The sequence below is a fragment of the Emydura macquarii genome, unplaced genomic scaffold, assembly GCF_026122565.2.
Source record: "Emydura macquarii macquarii isolate MOO-44397 ecotype Brisbane River unplaced genomic scaffold, CSIRO-AGI_Emac_v2 contig_1305, whole genome shotgun sequence".
Classification (NCBI taxonomy): domain Eukaryota; kingdom Metazoa; phylum Chordata; order Testudines; family Chelidae; genus Emydura; species Emydura macquarii.
In genome coordinates, this window is record NW_027131442.1 from 1,864,721 (window position 1) to 1,890,858 (window position 26,138).

At 44.6% G+C, this 26,138-nt stretch overlaps 1 protein-coding gene across 3 annotated transcripts in view; it reads left to right on the forward strand.

Moving 5' to 3' along the window:
- Positions 1–26,138, forward strand: part of NUP160 (nucleoporin 160) — a 50,175-nt gene that overhangs the window by 5,586 nt on the left and 18,451 nt on the right. For 2 of the 3 annotated variants that reach the window (XM_067550654.1, XM_067550655.1), the window contains exons 6-21: positions 2,567–2,681; positions 4,122–4,280; positions 5,977–6,054; positions 6,310–6,407; positions 8,469–8,553; positions 9,772–9,840; positions 11,869–11,952; positions 13,304–13,474; positions 13,631–13,730; positions 16,041–16,206; positions 16,850–16,965; positions 17,060–17,220; positions 19,999–20,132; positions 21,109–21,179; positions 23,590–23,749; positions 24,274–24,343. In XM_067550654.1, the coding sequence (XP_067406755.1) occupies positions 2,567–2,681; positions 4,122–4,280; positions 5,977–6,054; positions 6,310–6,407; positions 8,469–8,553; positions 9,772–9,840; positions 11,869–11,952; positions 13,304–13,474; positions 13,631–13,730; positions 16,041–16,206; positions 16,850–16,965; positions 17,060–17,220; positions 19,999–20,132; positions 21,109–21,179; positions 23,590–23,749; positions 24,274–24,343 (1,837 nt within the window). The remainder of the gene's footprint in view (positions 1–2,566; positions 2,682–4,121; positions 4,281–5,976; positions 6,055–6,309; positions 6,408–8,468; positions 8,554–9,771; positions 9,841–11,868; positions 11,953–13,303; positions 13,475–13,630; positions 13,731–16,040; positions 16,207–16,849; positions 16,966–17,059; positions 17,221–19,998; positions 20,133–21,108; positions 21,180–23,589; positions 23,750–24,273; positions 24,344–26,138) is intronic. The other variant, XM_067550656.1, reaches the window with a different exon arrangement.

Genomic DNA, 26,138 nt, shown 5'->3' on the forward strand with positions numbered 1-26,138 from the left:
GGTTTCACTACAGATCTCTGGAGGACACCACTATTTATCTTTCTCCATTCTGAAAACTGATCATTTATTTCTCCCCTTTGTTTTCTGTCTTTCAACCAGTTACTGATCCATGAGAGGACCTTCCCTCTTGTTCCATGACTGCTTAAAAGCCTTTGGTGAAAGACCTTGTCCAAAGACTTTCTGAAAGTCCAAGTAAACTATATGCATTGGATCACCCTCGTGCTCGTTTAACTTCCTCAAATTATTTTAATAGATTGGTGAGGCATGATTTCCCTTCACAAAAGCTGTGTTGACTCTTCCCCAACAAATCATGTTTCTTTAAGTGTCTGATAATTCTGTTCTGTACTACAGTTTCAAGCAGTTTGCCTTTTATTGAATTTAGGCTTACCTGCCTGTAAATGCCAGGATTGCCTCTGAAGCCTTTTAAAAAAATTGGCCTCATATTGGCTATTCTCCAGTCATCTGGTACAGAATTATTTAAATGATAGGTTACACACCACAGTTAGTAGTTCTGCAATTGCATATTTGAGTTTCTTTAGAACTCTTGGGTGAATGAATGCCATCTGGCCCTGGTGACTTATTACCATTTAATTTATCAATTTGTTCCTAAACATCCTCTATTGATGCCTCAATCTGGGACAATTCCTTAGATTTGTTACCTAAAAAGAATGGTTTAGGTGTGGGAATCTCCCTCACAGCCTCTGCAGTGACAACAGATGCAAAGAATTCATTGAGCTTCTGTGCAATGGCCTCGTCTTTCTTGGATGCTCCTTTAGCACCTTGATTGTCCAGTAGCCCTGCTGATTGTTTAGCAGGCTTCCTGCTTCTGATGTACTTACACATTTTTTGTCTCTCTTGTTAGTTCCTCTTCAAATTCTTTTTTGGCCTGCCTAATTACACTTGTCTTGCAAGTTTGTGCTTTATTTTCCTCAATAGGATTTGACTTCCGATTTTTAAAGGATGCCTTTTTGTCTCTAACTGCCTCTTTTACTCTGTTTAGCCATAATGGCATTTTTTTGGTCCTCTTATAATTTTTTTTTTTAAATTTGGGGCATACATTTAATTTGAGCCTCTATAATGGTGTTTTTAAAAAGTTTCTATGCAGCTTTATAACGGGTGCACTCACCTCATGTGAGCGCCCCCTGCCCCAGTATGTGTGGGCCTGCAGCTTTTTCCCCCCACTCACGGTGACTCGTCGGCCGCTGCGCTTGTCAGGCAAGTCTTTGGTGACACAGTCTGTGTGTGAAACAAACAAAAACCCCTTCCGGGGTACACAGCCCAGAATGTCCTGCAACGCTCCCTGGGCTCAGTCTTCTGACAATCCAACAGGGCCTGTTGTTAGTATCCTCTCCATTGGCATCAACCTACAGCCTGCCTCGGGCTCAAGCCCCTAATTAGTCCAGTGGGCCTATTGCAGTAGCCCCTCAATTGGTTTGTCTGCCTGTAACCCTTCCTGGACTCAGTCTTTAATCTGTCCAGGAGGGCCGATCATGGTACATTCGGTTGGTCGAGCTAGGTTGCAAGGTTCCTACTCTGGTACTGAACAGTACCCCGAGGGCTTCTTCCCTGGAGATTCCTCGCCTCTACTTGAGTCCTTAGTGACTCCAGCCTTCCTGCTGAGCCACCCCTCTTGAACTCAGTTCGCTGACCACTGCTCCCAGCTGAGACAGTCCCGGGAGTGCGGCCCCTTCTCGAGGGTGCCACAATTCTAATTCCCTTCCTTAGGGCACAGCCACTTCCCCCAGTGCCCGGTGGAGGTTTTTTTTTTTCTTGGAGGGATTGATAAACAGCTGAATGTGAGCTCTTGGTGCGGCTCTGGCCGAAAGGCCGAATGTGATCCTTGGATGCATAAATGGGAATCTCGAGTAGGAATAGAGTAGTTATTTTCACCTCTGCATTTGACACTAGTGTGCTTGCTGCTGAAATCCTGTGCCCCGTTCTGGTGCCCACAATTCAAGAAGGATGTTGATCAATTGGAGAGGGGTCAGAGAGGAGCCATGAGAATGATTAAAGAGTTAGAAAACCTGCCTTATAACAATAGACCCAAGGAGCTCAATCTGTTATTTTAACAAAGAGAAGGTTAAGGGGTGATTTGATCACAGAAGTACCTACGTGGGGAACAAGTATTTAATAATGGGCTCTTCAATCTAACAAAGAAACGTCTAACATGATCCAATGGATGGAAATGGAAGTTAGACAAATTCAGAATGGAAATAAGGCATACATTTTTAACAGTTAGGATAATTAACCATTGGAACAACTTACGAAGGATTGTGGTGGATTCTCCCTCACTGACGATGTTTAAATCAAGATTGGATTTTTTCTAAAAGCCCTGCGATAGGAATTATTTCAGGGAAGTTCTCTGGCTTGTGTCATGCAGGGGGTCAGACTATATGATCACAACTGTCCCTTCTGATCTTGGAATCTGAGTAATTACTCACCTGTTAAGCTGTAAACCCACTGTTACAGGGAGCTCGCTGTCTGTCTGTCTTGTGTGTGCAGAGCTTTGCTTCCCCCCATTGTGGTGAATATTTAATGAAATTGTTCTGAATGACTGTGTTTTCAGAGGTGACCAAGGCCCTTCAGACCTTCCAGTCAGCCTCTCCGTTCACTGCCTTGAGCACGATGCCTTCCTGTTCGCACTCTGCCAGGATCACAAACTCAGGATGTGGTCTTACAAAGTGAGTGAGTGGTTCGAGTTCTGGTTTGCTTTGCTGATGGGATTGATTCAGGGCTAGTCAACTACATGGATAATATTGGGGTGCTGACTCATTACAGATGTGAGACACAGAGAACGGACTGTTGATCCAGCAATGATTCTGAGACCTGGCTAAACTGGTATTTCTTGAACCCACAGCCAGTTCATGGAGTAGCAGGATTTCAGGGAACACAAAAAATGGTCAAGTCTCGACTCCTATTAATATTTTACTTGGTGATTGCATGATTTCTAGATATAGTGAAGTATTCTAAACACAGGACAGGTAACAGTGCAGGCAACACGTTTGCAAGCTTACTGCACTGCCTTACCAAGGTGCCTAGACTCACTTCTAGGGGTGAGAAGGTACTTCAGTCTCTATGCTGACTCAGCCATCTGAGGAAAGGGCAAGGACTAACAGGAGTGTGTCTTGCAGTGGGACTACCTGTCAATCAAAGAACATGACTGGGAGTACCAGGTTGCTGAACACCACTCGCTCTGAGCACCATATCCATGTGCCAATTCGCTGAGCCCACATATTCTCACAGCTAGCTTTGATTGAATGGGGCTGTGGGGGTGGCGGGTGTAGTTTTACTGCACAGGCCCCCTCCTTGTCAGTAAGAGGCAAGGTGAGGAGAGCATCATGTTTCAGATAGTTGTACAGGCCATGCATGTTGCTTCAGCCTACCTTGAGAACAGATCGGTGCGGACTTGTGTGGCCCTCCAGAAGACTGCGAGTGAGAAGTGTAAAAGACTAGACATCTCTTAATAGTGTTTGAGAAGCATCAAAGATGTAACCGCTATTAAAGCAGGGTTTCCCCACCTCAAGGAGATACCAACCTAATCTGGGAAAGGGGAATCCAGATAGAGAAGAGCAGCCGTACGTAGGGTGGGGAAAGCTGTGTGACACTGGATCCACTCTGATTTTCCTCTGCAAATATGCTTCTGTAAGTTCAACGGTGGGTGGTTTATTGAAACCCACTTTCCTTCCTGGCAGTCCCTAGCTGCAGGAGCAGCTTACGTACATAGGGCTGCAGGCTCAACAAGCAGCACAAGCTTTGTGTAATTTGCATTCGCAGCAGTCAGCCCAGCTGCCAGAGCATGTATCTCCCTCCCAAAGTGTCACACGGCTGCCCCCACAATGGGCAAGATGTAGCCGTCTTGTGAGTGAAGGGAAGAAGGCAGGAGGAGAAAGCAAGGGAGCAAAAATGAAACACACCAAGGAAAGCAATGAAAAGGAAAACAGGTGTGGGAGGGAAGAGAGAATAGAGAGGGGAAAAAGATCAGGCACTAGTCCAGGATAAGAGATGGTCTGAGAGAGGGTTGGGAACCGCTGTCGGACTTGCATATTAAAGGACAGGAGGAGGGAAGAGCTCCACTCCTAATCTTCCTTTGTGCTGCTTGTCTGCTGTCTTGTTCTGAGCAGGACCAAATGTGCCTGATGGTAGCAGATCTGCTGGAGTTTGTGCCTGTAAATAAGGACCTGAGGCTCGCTGCTGGAACTGGGCACCGGTTGCGACTGGCCTATTCGCAGTCACTGGGGCTCTACCTTGGCGTTTATATGCACGCACCCAAACGAGGACAGGTAGGGAATGACCGGAACCTTCAAGATCATACCCATTTGCCATTATAGGCAAAGACGGTGAATTATTGGAATACTTCCAGTTTGCTGAGCTTGTCTATTGGGGGCACGTAATAGTAAAGAGCATCTGCCAACACCCACTGCACAGAATGGTATCTCCTGAATAGCGTTTCTTGTCCCAAAACTCTTTGCAAGATGCTCACGCGTCTTTGGGAGTAGAACTTCCCATGTGTGGTGTCTGCCAGCGGGTCCGCTTTTTGGGAAGTGGAAGAGGGATTCGCTTCTGCAAATGGATAGAGCAGAGGGATGTTACCCTGATGACACATTCTTGCACTGCTTTTTAAACATCTGAAGTGAGTTGGGAGCAGAGATTTGAGATTTGATGTGGTGATAACCCTTGGGCCGAAGTGTCTTGGCGAGGCTGGTTTTGATTTAGCCCAGTTATGAAGGTTTTAAAATCATTCATGATGGGAGTTTTAGGGAGCTACTGTTGTGCATGGGGAAGCTACCTTCCAGCTGTGTAAATCAGGGCAGCGCAGGCATGCATTGCTAAGGTAAGCAGGGAGCCCTACTTTGTTCACTCCATGTTTAATTACTGAAAGTGCAGAATTTTGCATATCAAGTGCTTAGAGCTAAGCATCATCACAGACGTCATGCTCAGGTTGACACACAAACTGGTTTCACATTTGGTGTTCTAGGAAGGTGCTTTATGACAAAAGAACATCTAGGAAATTCCCAGCAACCAAATATCCAGTAGGAAAACCTTAAGACCGTAAAGAAAAGTGTGTAAATGATCCAACAGCATTAACTCTGGGCAGTGTATGCAGTTTGATAGGCAAAGACTATGTTACTATACAGTAATCTCTTCAGGAGCCCTGCCTTATTCAGTGCACAATGAATGAGGAAGGGGTGTGACACTTATTTTTAAATATCTAGCTAGAACAGAAATGAAGAAGACATATACAGAATACACCTGCAATCTGTCAACCAGTTTCCTTTTGTGCATGCTCTAGAACTATAGTTACATCCAGTATTTTAAATTAAGTTTGAGTATATTTTAAATTATTTCTGTGCTCACTGTTTACACAGCATACTCATTCACTGTTGTAATTAAAGGCAGAATTTGGCCCCTGGTGAGCATGAATTGGCAGATCCCTTACCACCTGCACCAAATGTCGTTAGTTGTACGTGTCACCTTAACTTTGGCAACTCCTGGCTTCAGTGCTATATTTTGCGTTAATGTCTATTGTGCTAGCATGAAGGAGTCCCACTCATGGACTCCAGGATCCCATTATGCTTGGTGCTGTACAGACATGGAACAGTCAGTCAGTCCTGGCAAAAGAGAGTTTATAGCTTCACTGCATAGTTTAGAACCAACAGTCATTGTGTAGATCGGGATCTCTTAGCCAGTCAGATTGCTTGGGATTTCAGAATGGAGTGGTGCAGTTGTCAGTGTGTATGTGGCATCGAGACATTTGCTTTTTAGTATGGAACACACTGCCTTGTACTGCATGGCACTTACATAGTTCTTTCAGTTAAGATTCAAAACAAAGTACTTCAATATCAGGTGCTGTTAGTGCCGTGATAGGCATGGGATAAAAACCTGAGTAGAACAGTTTTACTGCGTCACTTTGATAGCATCTTCATTTTAATTAGGATGGTTCTTTTCCAGTCATTGACTTACCTTGTGTGTGTGCAGTTCTGTGTCTTCCAGCTGGTGAGCACCGAAAGTAACCGCTATAGTCTTGACCATATATCCTCCCTGTTCACCTCTCAGGTGAGTGCCAGTGCTAAACTTCTTGCAGGTATAAAACTAGCAGTGGGCAGAGTCTTGCTTGAAGAGTATAGACCCGTAAATCAGATATAAGCTTGAGGACTTGAAGAAATAACAGGATCTGTTTGCTGCTCTGAATATAACAAAATATTACGTGTTTCTCTGGCTTATACACTTGTACCCACTGAGAGCCAACATTAAACTTCACTTGTGTTTTTGGTGTGTTAATCTAGTCTCCATGCTATCTTTTTCTCCTAGGAGACGCTTGTTGATTTTGCCTTAACATCAGCTGAGATCTGGGCACTGTGGCATGATGATGAGAATCAGACTGTTGTGAAATACATCAACTTTGAGCAGTGAGTCTCCCCCTCTGTATTACTGATTAACCCTGTGGGATGGTAATTGCAAGGGTCCCTCTTACTGTTCTTTAAAATCATTCCTATGTTTGCTTCCTACCACTTGCTTCCTTTCCTATCTACTTGTGGTCAGTTGTTCAGAAATAATTTGTTTGTAAGCCAATTTCCTTAACATCCCAGGGCGCATGTTGTCTGTTCACTTCTTTCTTCTTGTAACGCAGGTTATTTAGATTTTTAACCCTGCTTTATTATAGTTGCTGTAGGTGTGATAGCAAGAAAGCAGGGTTCAGAATTCAGAGGTTTGGCATGATTAGAATATCAGAGGGAACATCTGTGCCATTGCAAGCTTCTACCTCACACTATCACAAACTTTTACACATTCATCTAGGACAAGTAGGAGTTTTTTGGAGGCCCACTGAGTAAAGGTATTAGTTTATTCATTAACCTTATAAAGGTGGGCAAGGAGACACTGTGTCTGGGCCCCTGGATGATTTAAATCCCTGGGTTAAATGAGTTAGTGTCCTGCTTAAGTGGGCAGAGTTTCAGCATCAGCCTATCTGTATGTACTTGTCAGTAAAACAAATGGAGTACACAGCATGATAGTACAATGATGGGCCTGGCATAAGAATCTAGCTAGCTGGCTAAATATATCTGTGGGATAACTGGACAGCAAAATAAACAGAAATAAGGATGCAGCACTTCTATATATGTCATTAGTCACCTTGGTTAAGATTATAGAATCATAGAATATTAGAGTTGGAAGGGACCTCAGGAGGTCTAGTCCAACCCCCTGCACAAAGCAGGACTAACTGCAGCTAAATCATCCCAGCCAGGGCTTTGTCAAGCCTCAGCTTAAAAACCTCTAAGGATGGAGATTCCACCACCTCCCTAGGTAACCCATTCCAGTGCTTCACCACCCTCCTAGTGAAAAACTTTTTCCTAATGTCCAACCTAGACCTCCCCCCTGTAACTTGAGACCGTTGCTCCTTGTTCTGTCATCTGCCACCACCAAGAACAGCCTAGCCCCATCCTCCCTGGAACTCCCTTTCAGGTAGTTAAAGGCCGCTATCAAATCCCCCCTCACTCTTCTCTTTTGCAGATTAAACAAGCCCAGTTTCCCTCAGCCTCTCCTCATAAGTCCTGTGCTCCAGCCCCCTAATCATTTTTGTTGCCCTCCGCTGTATTCTCTCCAACTTGTCCACATCCTTTTTGTAGTGGGCGGCCCAAAACTGGACACAATATTCTAAATGCGGCCTCATCAATGCCGAATAGAGGGGAATAATCACTTCCCGCGACCTGCTGGCAATGCCCCTCTTAATGCAGGCCAATATGCCATTAGCCTTCTTGACAACCAGGGCACACTGCTGACTCATATCCAGCTTTTTATCCACTGTTACCCCCAGGTCCTTTTCTGCAGAACTGCTGCCTAGCTCGTCGGTCCCCAGTCTATAGCTGTGCATGGGATTCTTCCTTCCTAAGTGGAGGACTCTGCACTTGTCCTTGTTGAACCTCATGAGATTTCTTTTGGCCCAATCCTCCAGTTTGTTTAGGTCACTCTGTATCCTATCCCTACTTTCCAGGGTATCTACCACTCCCCCCAGCTTAGTGTCATCCACAAACTTGCTGAGGGTGCAATCTACCCCATCCTCCAGATCATTAATGAAGATGTTGAACAAAATCGGCCCCAGGACCAACCCCTGGGGCACTCCGCTTGTGACCGGTTGCCAGCTAGACAAGGAGCCATTGATCACTACTCGTTGAGCCCTATGCTCTAGCCAGTTCTCTATCCATTTTATAGTCCATTCATCCAACCCGTACTTCTTTAACTTGCTGATAAGAATACTGTGAGAGACAGTATCAAAAGCTTTGTTAAAATCCAGGTATTCTACCATGTGCCCCATCTGGACCAGCACTGAGTTAAAATCTGTGATCACTGGTGCAAATACTATAGTTGATTACCAGAGAGTTTAGTGTTCACTATGACTGAGCATACATGGCTGATGGAAATTTTCTTCCCCTCTCCGCCACCAACTCCCCTCTCCCCCCGCTCTCCACCCCCAGAAATATTGCAGGCCAGTGGAACCACGTTTTTGTGCAGCCTCTGCTGGAAGAAGAAGTGGATATTCGAGATGACCAGGACCCTAGGGTGAGTGGACTGTACAATACCAACCAGAAGTAACTTTGGCTGTGTCTTTAGCTTCCTTTCTATCTTGTGCTGGCTCTTTGCTGCAGGGGACAGAAAAAGAAAGACCATTGGGACAGATCAGTGTATGCAGTGTAACTTTATTTTGTATGTTGTCCTTCATACAAACAGTATCCTGTAAAGCTTCACAGCGTTACATGAGATGACAGACACACAAGTATACATTACAGTGATGTAAAACATTTAAAATGGTCATAAGGCCAATAGCTGAGGGGGAACAGAAATCCTTACAAGCAAGGGAAAAAGTCTTTCAATATGAGATTTGCAAACAGCTCGACATCGAGTAGAGTGATACAGCAGGGCTGCTTCTGATCGCAGGAGCTGTGAAGAAGGCAGGTTGAGAGGTGCTGGAGCAAACATAGATTTTCATCTTGAGCAGCAATGAGGAGCCAGTGGAGTAGTCTGAGGATGGTGATGAGGAAGCAGAAGCATAAAGCTTCTTCGTGGATATGAAAAGGCCTGAGAAGGGGAGGTGGAAATGAGGGCTGAGGCAAGGGCAGAGTTGTATAAAACTCTGAAGGGAGGACGGTGAGTTGGAACTTGATACACAAAGAGATTTCACTCTGAAAGGGCCATTGGAGATTGAAAAGAAGGAAGTGAGTTCCTCCCTCCTGGAAAGGTGAGCTGGGAGGAGAGGAGTTAATGAGACCGAAGGGAAAACAGCAATTGGCAGCACCACAGGAAGCAGAGTAGGAATTAGACATGGCAGCCCTATGCTGCTGCTCCTAAATTCACATGATGCAGGTGGGATGGAAAGAGGGGACCCTGAATTCTATGGGGCGTGACGAAACCAAATCCTCAGTTTTGCCAGCTCGAAGGAGCTGTGGTGCCTTCCGCCACCACGAACTGGGAAGATTGACTCTTCCTTGCAGTCTCCTTCAGGCTGTGAGCTGTGGAGTTAATCCCTGTAGTGCATGTCTGACTGCTTTGCATTCTGGGGGGGCTAACCCCATTATGCTGGGTTTCAGGTTACATCAGAGTCCTTCTGCAGAATAAACCATGGGCAGGCCAGTAGTCTGTAATGTACTATACCACCTGTTAGCCGACTACTGCAGATGAGATGCAGGAGTCCAGGAGCCTTGAATGGTGGGCTGTAATTAGAAGCCTGTATCCTTTTTGCATACATGTGCTTCTCTCAATTACCATTTTGTTCTTTTGCAGGAAACGTATTTGGAGTCTCTCTTCATGCCTGGTCGGTTCACAAATGCTGCTCTACTCAAAGCTTTACAGGTTAGCAAAACATCAATTTGTGCTCCCTCAGTTCCAGCCACTTTGTGCCACTTCTGGCTGCACAAAGTGGTCACTGGCCTCACAAAGAGGAGGGCTCTCAGCTGGCTTGCGTGCCATCCATTGGCATAAGTTTCCCATAGAGACCAGTCACCATAAATTAGAGCAGCCCTTAGACAGGTCTGACTTCTGCTGATAGGCTGGGAAGGGAGGCATAACTTGCTCCTTGACAGCCCTGCTTCACCTGAGCCGACCAGGTCTCCGTGCAAGAGAACATCTGGGCCTGTAAAAGCTGCATTTCTGTGTTTGCACCGTGTCCTAGGTATGCTTGATGTGCTGTGGAAAAATGAAAATGAAAGCTCACTGCCCTGAGGAGTTTACTTCTAGGTGCACATAACACAGCAAGGTCTGGCAGATAAGAGGGTTACAACAGTGAAAGGTCAGGAGGTGTGCTGAGCCAGGAAGAGAGGCAAGAAGCAGAGGATGGTGAGGGGGAGAATGGGGTAGTGGAATATCACGCTGGATCTAGTCTTCGCTTTCAAGAAGCTGACATGGGGAAGGAGTGGGGAGGGTTTAGGAAGATGTCAAATGGATAGTGACAACATGCTGGCCTCAGTCAGGGAGGGCTGGGTTTGTGGACAAGATAGCAGAAGTGACTGAGGAGATCAGACCTCTAGCAGAAGACATCCACATGGGCTGGTGATTTCCTGCTGAAGTTTCTGCAGCTCAGGACTAGAAGTGGGAGAAATAAATACTAGGTGTGAGCCAGGCTGGGCTTGGTGGAGTGGGCATCGTGTGGTGGGGGGATGGGGGCTGTTAACCACAGATCTGAGGGAGGAGAGGCATGGGTTGGGCAGCAGTGTGCGCTGGTGAGATGGTGGATCGGAGGGTGCAGGAGGAGGAAGGGCGAGGGGTTGAATGGACTGCAGTGATGCTGCTCCTTAATTCTCTGATGGAGACACTGGTGGGCAACACTGGACTTTGATTCTCTGTCTCACTAGTTTTATGCCGATGTGACTCCATTTAAGTCACTGGTGTGACAATGGAGAATCAGGTCTCTGGTGCGCATCTTACTGCCTCAGAGAACTCCACCCTGGATCTCTTTTCGTGCAGGACAAAGTGCGTTGGCTGCTGGGCTTTCTCTTGATTCAGTATAGCTTCTGGGCTGAGCTGAGCTGTAGCAAGTTTTGAAAATGGCATCTGATCAGTTCCAGGTTCTGGGAAAGTTCCAGGTGTCAGTGGGCAAGAACCCTGTTAGTTTGGTGAACGTTGGAAAAGCCTGATTCCACTAATCTAATCTCACTCCTATTCTATAGGCCAGGGGTGGCCAGCCCGCGAGCCACATGCAGCTCTTTGTTTATATAAATGTGGCCGCAAGTGGCTCTTTGCATGCAGCTCTTTGAGACTGTAAGTGAAATTGACCAGCTGCCACCGAAATTGATGCATCAGCCTGAATTTTCTGAGGAGGGCAAGAGATGTGTGGCTCTTTGCGATATCTACATCTATTTTTGACTCTTCGTCTCTGACTGGTTGGCCATTCCTGCTATAGGCTATGGATCCAGGGGGAGTCAGTAACCTTGGGGGGCTGGAGCAGGGTCACTGTGGATCCAGGGGGAGGCAGTGACATCGGGATTAGAGCACCAAAGAGCTTGCTCTACCCACAGCACCAAATGGGCATTGCATGGACTGATTTTAGTGCGGGTCAGGCTGCTGGAAGCCCCTTTCCCCCACTCTGGCCAGCCACTCTGGTGAGCCCATTGGCCCCTGATACTGCTAGGTCCCTTGTATTGTGGGCAAAGGGCGGGGATGAGCATCCAGCCTGGCATCCATAATCAGCGAAGTGCATAACCCTCTACTAATACCAGCCATCACTTTACTCTGGTGTATCTGGGCTGCCTGTGCTTAACTATGATTCTCCACAACGAGTGATGTTTCTAATCTGTTATATGTCTTCACATAGTGCTGTCACTTAGACAGGCTTGTGGCAAGTCTGTTGCTTCTAAATGGAAGTTTCCTGTAACGTTTTTCTAGATCTTTTCCAGAGGAGGAGAGAGAATCATGGATCTGACCTGGGATGAGCTGAAAAAAGAGGTTACCTTAGCTGTGGAAAACGAGGTGAGGTTTCTGCTGAGTTTTTTTTATAATGACACCCATCACTGTGGTTTCTTAGCACCTCAGGTAGAGTTAAAAACTAAATCCGCAGATGACCTATGGCCTAACTTTCCTCCCTGCTTTCCCCAAGGCAGCTGCATGATTTAAAAAAAAAAAAAAAAAAAGTCCTTCTCACTATTTCCCCATCTCTAACTAGTCCTCTTTCTCCATGGGTTCACTGTTTTCCCCTCTGCTCTTCCAGATGTAGGTGTGCCAAAGTGAGTTGCACTTCCTTTTTTGTCTAGACTCCGAGTCTGTTTACTTTGTGACTCGAAGAGCACTTTGCACAGAGACAGTGGTGCCAGTTTTAGGTCACTTGCAATTCCTGGCTTGTGCACATCACTCACGTGCTCGTGTTCTCCATGCTGCAGCAACGAGAGCCTGGTGGGTGGGTGGGGGGATACATCAGGAGTGGGCATCGTTCTTCACCCACCACGACTCTTCTGCGTGCCTTGGAGGGGTGTGTAGACTTTGGGGAGGCCCCACCTCAGTGCTGCTGCTGAAGGAAAGACCAGCAGGGAGGCAGGGATGTGGGTGGAGGGGGGGGCAGAGAAGTCCATTTGCTGCTCTTCTAGGGCCCATCTACTTTCCCTAGGTGAAAGGCCCTTAAGCATCATCAGGGAAACAATAAAACTGTTATAAAACCACTATGCTTTGTATAGAAAGCGCATCTTTTTTGGAAAGGTGCTTTTTGGAAACTGTCTTTTTAAATAGTCTAGTTAAAGGAAAAATCAAGTATACACTGTCCTTTTAACTCTTGAGTTTCCCTGGATCTCTGTGTAATGGTGATCTATTACCCCACCATGTACTTGTAATGATTTTACCCTTCAGTAACTAATGCATACGCTGAGCATTAACATTACCTTATAGCTTTTTATCTATGTTTATAGAAGTAGTTCTCATGGACTCTTGTCCGGCTCACACTCCATAATACTCAGTAGAGGGTGCAACATGTCCATATCTAGAAGTGTAGAAAAAATTGTATATGGTGTTTTCAGAATATGCAGTCATGTAATTTGCTGGTGTGTGGTAAAACATACTCACAAGGGGACCGAAACAGAGTTACATGTGCAGCTGTGACTGGCATTTCCTGAGGTTTGAGTGCCTAGCTGTGTAACACTAACCTTCCTGAGACACAGGTTCTCTCTTGGATTATATTCATATTTTTATCTTTAAAATGTGAATGTGCCAGCCACGAAAAAATGTAAACCCTCCTGTTCAGTTGGAGGGAGAGTTGTAAAATATAATTTTAATGTTGAAATGCCATCTTTGGGGAGTCGGATGCTGACCTGAAATCCTGCTGTGTTCCTGTCAGCTCCAGGGCAGTGTGACAGAGTATGAATTCTCCCAGGAAGAGTTTCGACAGTTACAGGTTGAGTTCTGGTCCAAGTTCTATGCCTGCTGCCTTCAGTACCAAGAAGCACTTTCCCGCCCTCTGGCCCTCCACCTGAATCCATATACTAACATGGTGTGCCTGCTAAAAAAGGTGAGACAAAACAGAAGTTGCTTTATGCTACAGACCCTTTGCATTGTTATACTGTAGTCTGAATGTGTAGTGAGTTACCACTGGAGTTCCTTAGGTGATTCCAGTGCATTTTCCTGACTGAGGCTTAAATGATGGGTGTATCTTTCTCTTTCCCAGGGATTCCTGTCTTTCCTTGTGCCCTGTTCCTTAGTGGATCATCTGTATCTCTTGCCTGATGAGCACCTTTTGACTGAGGATGACAGCACCATCTTTGATGGTAAAGGGAAGGGAAGTTGGGGAAGCCGTTCCACTGTAGAGGAAATTACAGCATATGTATCACAAGCTCTGTAGTTAAGGACATAGAACTTTCCATGGTAATCCTGTTTTTACATGCTCAGCACTTTCTGAAGCTGTCTGTTTGGGTTGAAACTTAGCCTCAACCTAGGGTAAATCCCCGCTTGGAAAGCCTGGAGACTTGAAAAACACTTGTGTGCACATGAAGGATAAAATGTTGCTGCGACTTAGTTCAAGGAAAGCAAACAGTGGAATTCTAATCTTCAGTCACTATATAACTTAGCTCCCAGTGATGGGTATGTGCTTTGCCATCTTTGGGGATGCAATGGCTTTGAATGAACACCTCTTACTATTTTACAATGCCTAATAGGAAAGTTGGATTCACATCCCTGTGTGGTCGGAGTTCAGCTTAATGATGAGATGTCATCTGGGTCCCTCTCCTTAGCCTGTTCTTGTCAAGTTGTATCTTCTAGGATTAGGGCAAGGAAGGCCTCATGGCATGGTGGTAGATTCTTGGGTGGGTGTGATGGCAGCCATGATTACAAAGATCATGCCCTGTCCTGTAAACTGCTCCTTTTCCTACAAATTGCCAAGTGATGTCCAGGAAAGCAAAATCCAGGAAAAGGTGGCAGCCTTTTTTCATGAAAAATACCCAGTCAAAACATGCGGTGACTCCATATGTGAATTCTTCCTTCTATTATCATCATCACCTTGATCTTGTGCTTCAGCAATTTTGTGACCCTTCCAAGGGCCTCAAAGATTCCTTCTCCCCAAAAATCAATTTTAAAACATCTAGTTTGTACCACTCTGTTGGGCTCTTAACTTTCCCTTCTTTTATGAGCTCTCATTGATATGCAAGGTTCATAGGTCAGAATGAACTTTTACTCCTTACCTACTTTGGCAACCTTAATTCTGATGTTGCCTGATGGTGTAGGCTTAATTTCTTTTAATTTGGATTACATGTATTTATATTAAACATTCATGTTTCACCTCTACAACTCCTGAAAGTTATGGGATATAAAATCTGTTGTTCTAATTGTCCTATTATCTTTGCAACAGTTTGCCCTATATGTGTCTTGGAATACATGTTGAACTACACATTTAACAAGAAAAACAGGAGTAGAAATATTACATGATGTGCAACTTGCTCAAGTTAAAGTTTCAGCTCAGTGTCAACTTTTGCACATGCTGACTACTTGTGATTAACTGGGAAACCTTAACATTGTGTTAGCACAGATTTTTTTTTTTAGGGTCTGTACCTGCTTGCTTTGAATTTAAGTTCTTTCACCTGCCATCCAGATTTCCAGACACTCTAAGCTTCAGTGCATTCAGAAAAGCAAAGCTGGAACCTCAGGAAATCCAAGGAATTCCCACCAGCCTCGTCTTACCCCTTGCTTATTTCAAACCGCTAAAGTTAGATTTTTGCTCAAATATTTAAAGTCAACTTTAGGTCCCAAATCAGGGGATGAAAGTTTTATCTACAATAATGATTTTTTTCCTGAAAGCTTTTAAGTACAGCAGTGGTTTATAACGGTAACCATCTTGCAGTTTTAACTATCACAGCTGTTAGCAAGTGACTGCTGTCACATAAGTTTTTCCTCCTGGAAGGTACAACAGGAGTTTTCCAAGTGCAGACAGCTGGGCTGGTAGAATGTTATGGTCCTGAATTAGAGATGCCTGTTCCTTAGTTTAGAATTTTTAAAAATATATCGATTAGAGACAGTAGGGTTGTTCTTGGTGTTCTAGACACAACAGGGCTGTGGATGAGCTGTCCCTGGTCCTTATAAGCCGCTGGATGCACTGCATTGCTTGGTGGGTACTAGGGAGAGGGGATGTAGATTGTACCGTGGAGATAAACCGCTTAAGGATGCAAAGTGCAACCAAATCTTTGTTCTGAATGGATGGAGCCATGGCACGAGAGGCCAAGTTTGGGTGTGTTCTTTTCATTTCCTATGCATGCTTACCACATTTGTTCAGTTTATTTTCATCTAGCTCATGTAACTGGGGAAACTTGAAGGGAAATTTCCTGTTACCGGTTTTCAAACCAAGCAGCCCAGAAATCTTACCATCTTCACCTCCTCCCTTTAAAGTCAGCCTGTAGTTAACTATTTAATGAGTTATGGGGTCTGACTGAGTCTTGTGTTGCTGGGGCAAATTTGCTACAAGTAGTTTTCTTACAAAATGAGCTGAACTAACTTGGTTTTGCCTGGAAACTCGAAATGATTTGTCTGAGTTGATGAGTTGTCTTGAAATGATTTGTCTGAGTTGTCACAGTCAGGTTTTTTCACTGCAGATCTGGAGATGTCTCGTGATGTTGTGTGCCTTGTCCAGTGCCTTCGGCTGATTGGAGAATCCATTTCCCCGGAAATGGCATTCATAATGGAAATGGCTTGCTCCCGCCTTCAACCACCGGAGAAGGCTGCGGAGCAGATCCTGGGAGACTTAATAGCTAATGACACGTAAGGAAATTCTTTGGGGTAACGTATCTCTTTTGTGGAAAGATTAATGTGGGAATTTTCTATGCAGGGTTTGTCTTAGACGACCTTTAAAGTGAGTGTTCTAAGTGGGATTCAGGATGTGTGAATTCTAGCTCCATAGCAAGAGGTTTTCAAAGCACCTAAAGGATTTAGGAGCATGTCGCAATTGGCTTTCAGTGCAGTTTGTGCTCCTGAATCCTGTAGGTGCTTGGAAGCTCTCCTACTGATGATTAAAGTAGCTAGGAATTCTGAGCCATGGTGTCAAGAAGCAAGTGCTTCAATTTTGAGTTGGATAATCCTCTTCACAACATAAAAGCAAGTGTGTAGACAGCTTCTACCTGGGTGGCTGGGTCCAGGAGGATCCTAGCACACCAACTCATGGAGCATCAGTGTCCTCAGTCAAGTACAAGTTATTCTTCTACAGAGTGGGTAGGAGAGGAGCAAGTGTATTCACCCCTCACTATGGTGCCTTCCTGGGTCAAAAAGATGTTTCTTATTACAGTGGAGGGGACTTCCCCCTCCACAATATCTACAGTGGTCAGACACTTTCACTTCTGAGTCTCATGTTCTGGGGGTCGTTGACGTTACATACATTGCTGCCAATGAATTTCGTTTGCCCTTGCAGAGAGAATGTGATGGAAGATATTCACAGCAAGCTGCAGGAGATCAGAAACCCAATCCATGCCATTGGGGTGCTTATCCGGGAAATGGACTATGAGACAGAGCTGGAAATGGAAAGAGGTGATAGGAGAGCAGCCTTTTCAGTTTGGCTAGAAGGCGGTAGTGGCTTGAGGGTTGCAGTTGACCTAGCTTCCATTCTATTCCTCTCTTTCAGCTCAGCCCCTCAATGTGCGAATGAACCTCTCTCAGCTCTATGGCAGTGGCACAGCAGTGAACGTGGTGTGCCAGGGTGTGTGCAAGATTGCCACCGCCCGCTTTCTAATCTGCCGTGACTTGTTGATTCTACAGCAGCTGTTGCTGAGGCTAGGGGATGTTGTGAGTATGGTCGAGAAAGTTATGATCCTTGAGCCGTTAGGCTTTTGGGATCGCGATTTCCCCGGTGCATTATGCTAGCACTTGGTTCTCCTCCTGCAAATGCCAGAGGTTGTTCAGATGTGGCCAGGCCTCACACCAGATGCTTTATCTTCATTGGTGCAAGAAAAGCAGCAATCCAGTGCTTCTGTTTTACCAGTGACATGCTGAGCGTTAGGGCAGCAGGAAGCAAACCCCTTTCTTCGCTTTGTTCCTGAACAGCACTTCTTGCAGGTTTACCTCTCTGCATTTATTCCCTAGCCCTCCATCACAGTGGAACAGGCTGAACTAAGCAAGCTGAAGACTAAGGCCTTACCTACACTGGAAAGCTGCACTGCTTGAGCTATGCTGGGATAGTTACAGCAGAACATCACCCCCCACCCCCTTTAGTTATATCATAGTGAGAAGGGACCCCCAAATCATCTAGTCTACCGTCCTGTATATCTCCAGCACCACCCAGTACCCATGCATTAAACCCAACAACCGTGATCAGACCGAAGTATTGCAGCCCACAGGAGACTAGGCTGTTAGGTGGCACAGGCAGAGAATAGGAGGGACTGAGGTGCATCCAAAAACTCCCGTAATGGCAGGGAAATGATTGTGAGACACCCCGATAATCCTGGCAAGTGACCCACACGCTGCAGAGTAAGGTGAAAAACCACCATGGTCACTGCCAATCTGACCTGGGAGAAATCCCTTTCTGAGCCCCGCGCATGTGAACAAGAACCAGCCAGCTAAACATAGGAGAGAGAATGCTCAGTGCCACCTCAGGGCATTGTCCCATTTCCAGCTGGGGCCATCTCTCACGCTTCAGAGGAAGGACACCAACCCCCCAAAAATACATTCTGGGGGGAAATCCTGGGTGAAGCCCGAAACATGTGTTTCTGGGGACATAAACCAGAAAGAACCCCCAGGGCTGTTGTGTCTTGCCCCTCCCATCACTAGCAACCCCATCATACAATCCCATTCATAAATTAATCCTGTTCTCTTAAAACTAATTAAGTTGTTTGCCCCCACAAATCCTGTTAGGAGACTGTTCCAGAACCTCACCCCTCTGGTGGTTAGAAGCCTTCTCATTTCTGGTCTGAATTTGTTCATGGCCGGCTTGTATCGATCTATTCTTGTGCCAACATTGTCCTTTAGCTTAAATTGCTCTTCATCCCCTTAGTATATTTACAGAGAGCAAACATATGCCTTGTCAACCTTTCTGTTACTTCAGTCTTCACAGTCATCCAGTCCTTCCCTGTATTGATGCCTCCCAACTTTGTATCCTCAGCAAATTTCATTAGCGCGCACCTACTTTTTGTGCCAATGTTATTAATAAAAATATTCAATGACGTTTGGCCCCATGACCGGTCCTCCAGTCCAATAGTTCATCTTTTAGCATAACTTTTTGCCTTCTTCCCTTTAGCTTAATGGTTTTCAAACCTTTTAAACTGCACCCCTTTCCAAATAATGTAGTCTACCGCATACCTCTGTCTGGAATAGGATCATAATATACCTATGATTAGATTGCCAAGTCTTACTAAATATAAAGCATTGTCTGCCATTACAGGATTTTTCTCACATGCCCAGTGATGAAAGCTCATGTACCCCAGTTTGAAAACCACTGCTTTAGCTAGTTTCTTATCCATTTTATAGTTCTTGTATTAATTCCTGTCTTCTCTAATTTAACTAATTTCCCCTGTGGTGTTGTCTCAAATGCTTTACGGAAGTCCAACTATATTAGATCTACTGCATTTCTCTTCTCTAAAACATTAGTCATTTTCTCAAAGAAAGAAATCCGGTTAGTCTAGCACAATCTACCTGTGTTGTATTACGTCCCCTTTTCTGTTTATCTACATGAATTTCATTAACTAATTCCCTTAATTTCCCAAAGTCTGTCCTTTTGAAGTCAAAAGCCATAGTTGAAGACCTGGTTTTGATTATCATTCTGTTTAATTTAAACTGAATCCACTCATGACCACTTGATCCAAGGTTAATTCCTACAACCAGTTTACCAAAATCAAATCTAAAATTGGTTCAGTGATGATTTGATGAAGAAAACGGTCTATCTTATGTCAATATAAAGGTGCATTATACTGGTATAGCTATGCACACATAGGAAGGGGAATAATTATATCCATATAAAGCACCTTCATACCAATATAAATGTCTACTCTAGGGCTCTTACAGATATAATTATTCTGGTTTAAAAAAAAAATCACTCCCCTCATGGAAGTAGTTACACCAATAAAATGTATATGTAGAGCCAGGCCTCAGAGGTGCTGCCTCTGTAACAAGACTAATTTCAATCTAAAATTTCCCTTTCATAGTTAACAGAAAATAAATAAAATGATCTGTCCCCTTTTGGAACCCAGAACAGCTCCTCTCCTCTCCTTGCGCTATGTGTCCTTCAAATCTTTGTAGACTTACCTAGCTGTGGGAGAGGGAGGTATTAAGCTTTCACCATGTGGCCCAGGTCCTGGGCAAGGCCTGAGCTGCGCACAAGCTGGCACCAAAGTTATGAAATGAAATGGATTTGCACCTTTTGTTGTTTTGGTGAGGGTCAGTTGAATGTTTTGGAATGAAAGTGTCCGGTTTCGGTTTAGCTTACGTTCCATAACCATTAATGGGTAACAAGTCGGGGGCCCGTGCTGATCTTCGACACTCTTGGTGATGTCACTTTTCTTTTGTCTGAGCCAACGCCATTTGCTATCCCTGGCCTCCGTTACAATGCCAGCTGCTTTGGTTTCCTTACAGATGATTTCGGGAGGGGGCCAGCTGTTCCAGACTCAGCAGGACCTGCTGCATCGCACCTCTCCCTTGCTGTTGTCTTATTACCTGATCAGGTGGGCGAGTCAGTGCTTGGCCTCGGACATTCCAATCGACACGCTGTAAGTGCTTGTGTTCCCAGCCTCCCTCTAGTCAGTGTGGTTTGCTAAGTTTCATATAAACCCTTTGAGATGTCTGAAATGCCCTTTATACAGGTGAGAAATCAACCTGGGTTCTAATTCTAAGAATCTTAAGGAAATTACCTCTTTTTGGGTGAAAACAGAGTCTTAAATGCAAGTTTAAGAGGCTGTTTGTCAACTCTCATCCTTGGTCTAACTTTCTCCTTGCGGGAATGGAGCGGGATCACTTCATCGTTAGTGTTCCGCTACTTCTGTTCTCTCTGGAAGATTCGTGCCTCGCAGCTGCAGTGCCTCCTTTTACCAATGTCATTACGTTAGAGACAGTTCTTCCTTGTTGGATAGACTGAAAGCTTCTTTTTAGGAATTCTACAAAGATGCAAACAAAAGCTTTTCCCCCTTCTGACTCTTTGAAGACTTGCTGGAAGCTGCTTGTGGTAGGACAGGTTTCTGGTGGCTCTATTAGATTTGATCAGTAAAACTTTGTGAAATACCAAGTGACTAGATAAGTATGAAACACTGAAAAGAGACTGTTTGTTTGATTTTTTCCCTCCCACCTTTGGTTTGTTCTCTTCCTGTCCTGATTCCCAGCTCTTTATATTTTTTAATTGTAATTTTGGTAGAATGGTTAGTGATTGAGTTTTTACTGTTCAATAAAAATTCACTGAAAAGAGAGTTGGTCTTCCCATCTGGTCATATTTGAGAATCTGGGCTAATGCAGAGTAGCTTTGGCACTGTAAATTGTCATTTCTTTTTTCAGCTGTTTTGCCAATGGGCACTGAAAATGTCCAAAGCATTCTGGATTTCCCTTGGGTACTGAGCCTGTCTTTGCTGTGCAGTGGCAGAGTGTCACACCCCTGTCATTTCAGTGGACAGCTGGGTTTGATCTGGACAGTGTAAGAATGTGAAACAAAGGATGCGCTTGTCTCTCTTTGTAACTAGATTTTTTTCTCCTCTCTAGGGAATCCAACCTGCAGCACTTATCTGTACTGGAGTTAACAGACACCACAGCCCTAACACCACATAAACTAGGTAAGAGAAATGCTCCAAGGTCTGCAGCTCTTAATTCTGACTTTAAGCCCATACTTTCAAATGTGACTAGTGATTCTGGGGGCCTCGGTTCTTGGATGCCCAGTTTCAAGGGGCTTGTCTTTCAGTGTGTTCATCACCCACCTTCTCTAAGGTGTTATGGTGGTCCACAAAAATTGTGTGTGGCCAAAGTAAAGCCAGCCTCCACTCTGGCATTTCCCAAACTTTTGTGTGCACGACTTTGCAACCTAAGTAAGGCTCTTTGAATGTAGTTTTTTGTATGTAATTTCATACATTCTTTTAATTAGAAATGTTTTGTGTGTCTGTCAAGCCCTTTCCACTTATCAGCAGGGTTCAAACGTTCAGCCCCCTAGCACTGACCTCTGCCACTCAAGCCACATGGTTAACTACAATAACTAGCAGCAGGAGTAGTCTGTTATCCTTTGTGGTCCAGCCTATAGAGGAAGATGCATAACACACTGAAACAGTGGGTTACCTATGCTTGAATAACCCCATTTTGCAGACTGTGTAGCTCTATATTAGCCACACTGTCCATCAGAAGGAGCATGCCACATCTAAATGGCTATGCTTTGGGTCGGCCGTATTGGAAACCTGGGTTTATTTCCAGCTTGTGTAACCTCTCAGTAGGATGGGAAGCCTGCTCAGTTGGAGGGCACAGAATTGCCAGACAGTAGAAGTGAAAGTTGAACTCCTGGAGGAGGAGCTATCTTGTCTGTGTCCCATCCAGAGGTCCTGGTGTACGGAGCACATTGAAACAGGGCTGGGCACATGCTGTGCTCATAGAATGCTATGATGTTTTGGCAGCATGACAAGTACAAGATGCAGTGAGCAAAGCACAGATGAGAAATGTATTCTACTGAAAGTTGCAAACTCAACCCAAGGCAGTGCATTTTGGAAGGGGCAGCTTCACAGTTAGTTAATTTCGAACCTATCAATGTACCTTGCTTCCGTCAGTAATTAATTTCATCTGCCATTATAGGGGAAAAGGGGGTGAATGGCCTAATGGCAAAATACGCAGATAATAGAACGTACTTTAGGTACATCAAGACTAGAGAAGGCTGAAGAACTTGAGAGGGACCTAACAAAGCTAGCTGAGTGGGCAAAACAATGGCAGATAAAATTCAATATTGATAGATGCAAGGTAGTGTATTTTGGAAGGTGTAGCTTCCCTTGCTCATGCACATTGCTGGGTTCTAAATTAAATGTAACCATTCTGGGAAGTGGCTGGGGCATAATTACAGACCTCTCAGTGACACTCTCAGCTCAATATGCAGTAGGATGCAAAATGAAAGAAATGCTGAATGTATGACAGTGCCAGTGCTAAACCGAAGGTACATCCTTGTTAGGAATACTGCATTTAGTTCTGGCCTCCCTAGCTTTGGAAAGATACAATCCCCAGAGGGCATTTAGGGGAGGATGAGGGAGATTGGAAGAAGGGCAATGAAAATGATTTAGTCCAGAGAGACTGAAAAAATAGGACTGTTTATTTTGACAAGGACTGAATAAAAGGAGATATGAGAGAATTATGCAAACTGAGTGGGGGTAGAGAAGTAAAGTATTTCCTCTTCCTCTTCCATGGAACTCAAGAACAGAGGACATGCAGTGAAACATTTTTAACCTGGAAAAAGGTTGACTGAAAAACTTCATACTCTAGATCTTTTTACATTGTCATAATTAAGGTGCCCTTAATGAAAATTACAGCATACACTGCACTGCAATATACTAGAGTGCAGCCTTCCATTTTTGCCTCGGACTTAACCAACTTCCAAGGAACAGTGGGGGCAAAAACCTAACTTATTTTAAGACTGACCTTGATGAGTTTACGGAGGGGACGGTGTAATGAAATTACCTATAAAGGGATATGGCCCATGCGCAACTGCTATTGGCAAATATCTCTAATGGCTGGAGATGGGACATTAGATGGGGAGGGCTCTGAGTTTCTACAGAGAACTCTTTCCCAGCTGTCTGGCTCGTGAGTCTTGCCCACATGTTCAGGGTCAAACTAACTGCCATATTTGGGCTTGGGAAGGAATTTCCCTCAGGTCAAATTGGCAGAGACCCAGGGGGATTTTGCCTTCCTCTGCAGTGTGACAGACAGGACTTTAGTAATTCAGCCAGAAGTTATGGGCCTATTACAGGAGAGGGTGGAGGAGGTGGTGTGGCCTGTGCCGTGCAGAAGGTTAAACTAGACGATCATGATGGTCCCATCTGATTTTTAAAGCCTGAGCCCATGAGATGTTAAGAGTAATCCAGAAACAATGTGTTAGTGTTAAAATGCTGGGTGTGCAATTAGCCTGTGGCCCCCTTGTGTTGAGCACAGCATACAAATTTGGCTAGGAAGAGATGTCTGTGTGCATGTAGCTTGTCAAACCTTCTTTCATTTGTCTTTTAGTGTCCAGCCCTCAGACAGTCGTGGAGTTATTTTTTCAGGAAGTGGCCAGAAAACACATAATATCTCACCTCTTCGCCCAGCCTAATACCTCTTTGAGCGAAACTAGTTTGAATTGGCCTCATCTGATCACTGCAATTGCCGCTGATCTCCTGCCACTCTTGTATCCTTGAATCATTAAGCTAAAGTGAAGGTATGTCTCTAACTGAACATTGCCCAGTACCATAAGCTGTAAATAGGCACACGTCTCTCTGTAGAGTGTGTAGAGCGTCACACAATTAATGAGGCCAAAGCTTTCAAACCTGTGCTCCTGAATCCATATTTAGCCACCTAAATAAGCTTCTGAAATGAACTGGAAGGATTTGTGGGTGTTCAAAACTTCTCAAAATCAGGCCATCTTTTAGATGCTCAAACATGAGTGCCAAATCCTTCACTTTAGGCTCTCAAGTTTGAAACGTTTGGCTTAGATGCAGGATGGGCTGTGATGGTGGTCTCTAAAGTAGTGGATTTAGCTCGACTAATGGTTTTGCCTAAAAAGGGAAAATCCTGTTCCAGAACAATGATTTGTGTGAACTCTGAGCACCAGAGGCTTAAATGTTTCAAGATGATTTTTGAAGCAATTCCAGACTGGATTTTGCTCTTTTCCCTGACAATGGAGGAATTGCTCTTTCCTTATCTAATGTTCAGATGGCCCAGTAATCCTGGCTTCCTTTTCCCAGAATGTTTGATGGGGAGCTGTCAGTACACCCAGCTGCAGGTAAGCTCTCTCTAGACAAGGCGAATGGTTTGGTCTCTTTAACAGCAGTGCTTATCGCATGAAGAATGGGTCTGATCCTCTTACTCTTGCAACCAGAAAAGATCCAGCGGGGGGAGGGGGCGGGGCGGTGGAGGAACAGCTGGAGACAAGAAACTGGCTTGCTTATGACGGAGCTTATTTGTAAAATCTGACACTCTTAGTGGAAGTTGAGAGACAATCTAATCTGAAACCATGTTCAGGATGGTTTCACATGGGTGTTCTCTCAGCCCGTCTTGCATCTGAAGATTATTCTGTCACAGTTCACGGTTAGCTTCACTTTTGACTCCTGTGCGTGCATGCACCCCTTCCAGGTTACAGACCTCTAGCCTTCACTAGCCCTGGGATGAAATCCTGGCTGGGCTGTCTCTGGTAGGACTAGCCACAGAGATAAACTTCAAAGGAATTGATACCTGCATTATTCTTAAGTATAAGCAATTGGAGGGCTCTGAAAAATGGCCACTCCTGCTGGAGTTAACATCTGGTAACCATGGAGGAAACACAATAACAATCCAACAGGTGGAACATATAATATTAAACATCTTTCACATTCTTCTGTCACTCATAAATGCTGATCCTGAGACAGCCAGCGGTTAAAGAATATAGTGTCATTTGTTAAGGAGCTACTCACAAATGTCAATAAACTGAATTATTATACCACACAGACTGCAGGGAGTATTGTAAGCTGGCCTGCACAGAAGTTCAGTTCTCTAGTTTTCATCAAAGCCCAGAAAGGAGGCCTTAGGCGTGTATCTATGCGGTTGATTGGTTGGGGAGTTCTGCGTCTCAGGCCTAGTCCTAAAGTGAGATGCTGTAGACGTTTAGCATTTTCACTTTACTGGCACTTGATAAAGTAACTTTGCAGAAGTGTGATTAGAACCCAGGAATCTGAACCCCCAGGCATCTGTTGGCTATTACATCATGGTGCTCACTGTTTGTTACATTAGAGCTATGTGAACAGGATAACTTCAAGAGGAGACAATGGCTGCTTCTGTGAGCCCAACTGGAGAGCTGCAATTTCAGTCAGTGAGCGATTTACTGAACCACACCCTATAGCCAAATACAGCGCAAAGAATGTCAGATAATCAAATTTTCCCCCACCTGCTTCTCTCACATCTTGGTAGCAACGTATATGAGAAATTGTTTTTAATACAAACTACTATCTTTAGGTGTTTCTATGCATTACTCAATTCTCAGAATTATTTCTGAGCTAGAACTTCATGCTCTTTAGTCAAAGTGATTTTTTTTTTTAGTTGTTGCTTGTGGTGCTACAATTCTGAATTGTTTCTCTTCTACACTGAAACACAGCCAGTTTCTTGCACTGCATACTGATGGAAAATGTTAATGTGTGGTGAGTTTGGAGACCAGTTGCTGCTGAATTATTCATGCGACACATTTTCTCTTGTACTTTTTAATAAGACTTAAACAGGTTCCTTGTCCCCAAAATGGATTACACCTGGGGGTGGGATCAGTGTGTGCATGTACAAAATGGATTACGCCTGGGGGCGAGGATCGGTCTGCTGCAAATATATATACAAAAAAACATGTATTCAGACTGGTTTAAAAGAATTTCGGAGTTGCAAAGTACTCAGTTCAGGAAATGGCAGGGTTGGTCATGCCACCTGACTTCTGACTTGTGCTATGACGTGTGGGGCATATTCAAATGCTAAATTTCCAATTCTTGTGACCTCCCACTGAGAAGCTGGAGCTGTTCATATTAGGTCATTTAGTGATGGCAAGTGTGTGTGGGGAATTTTCC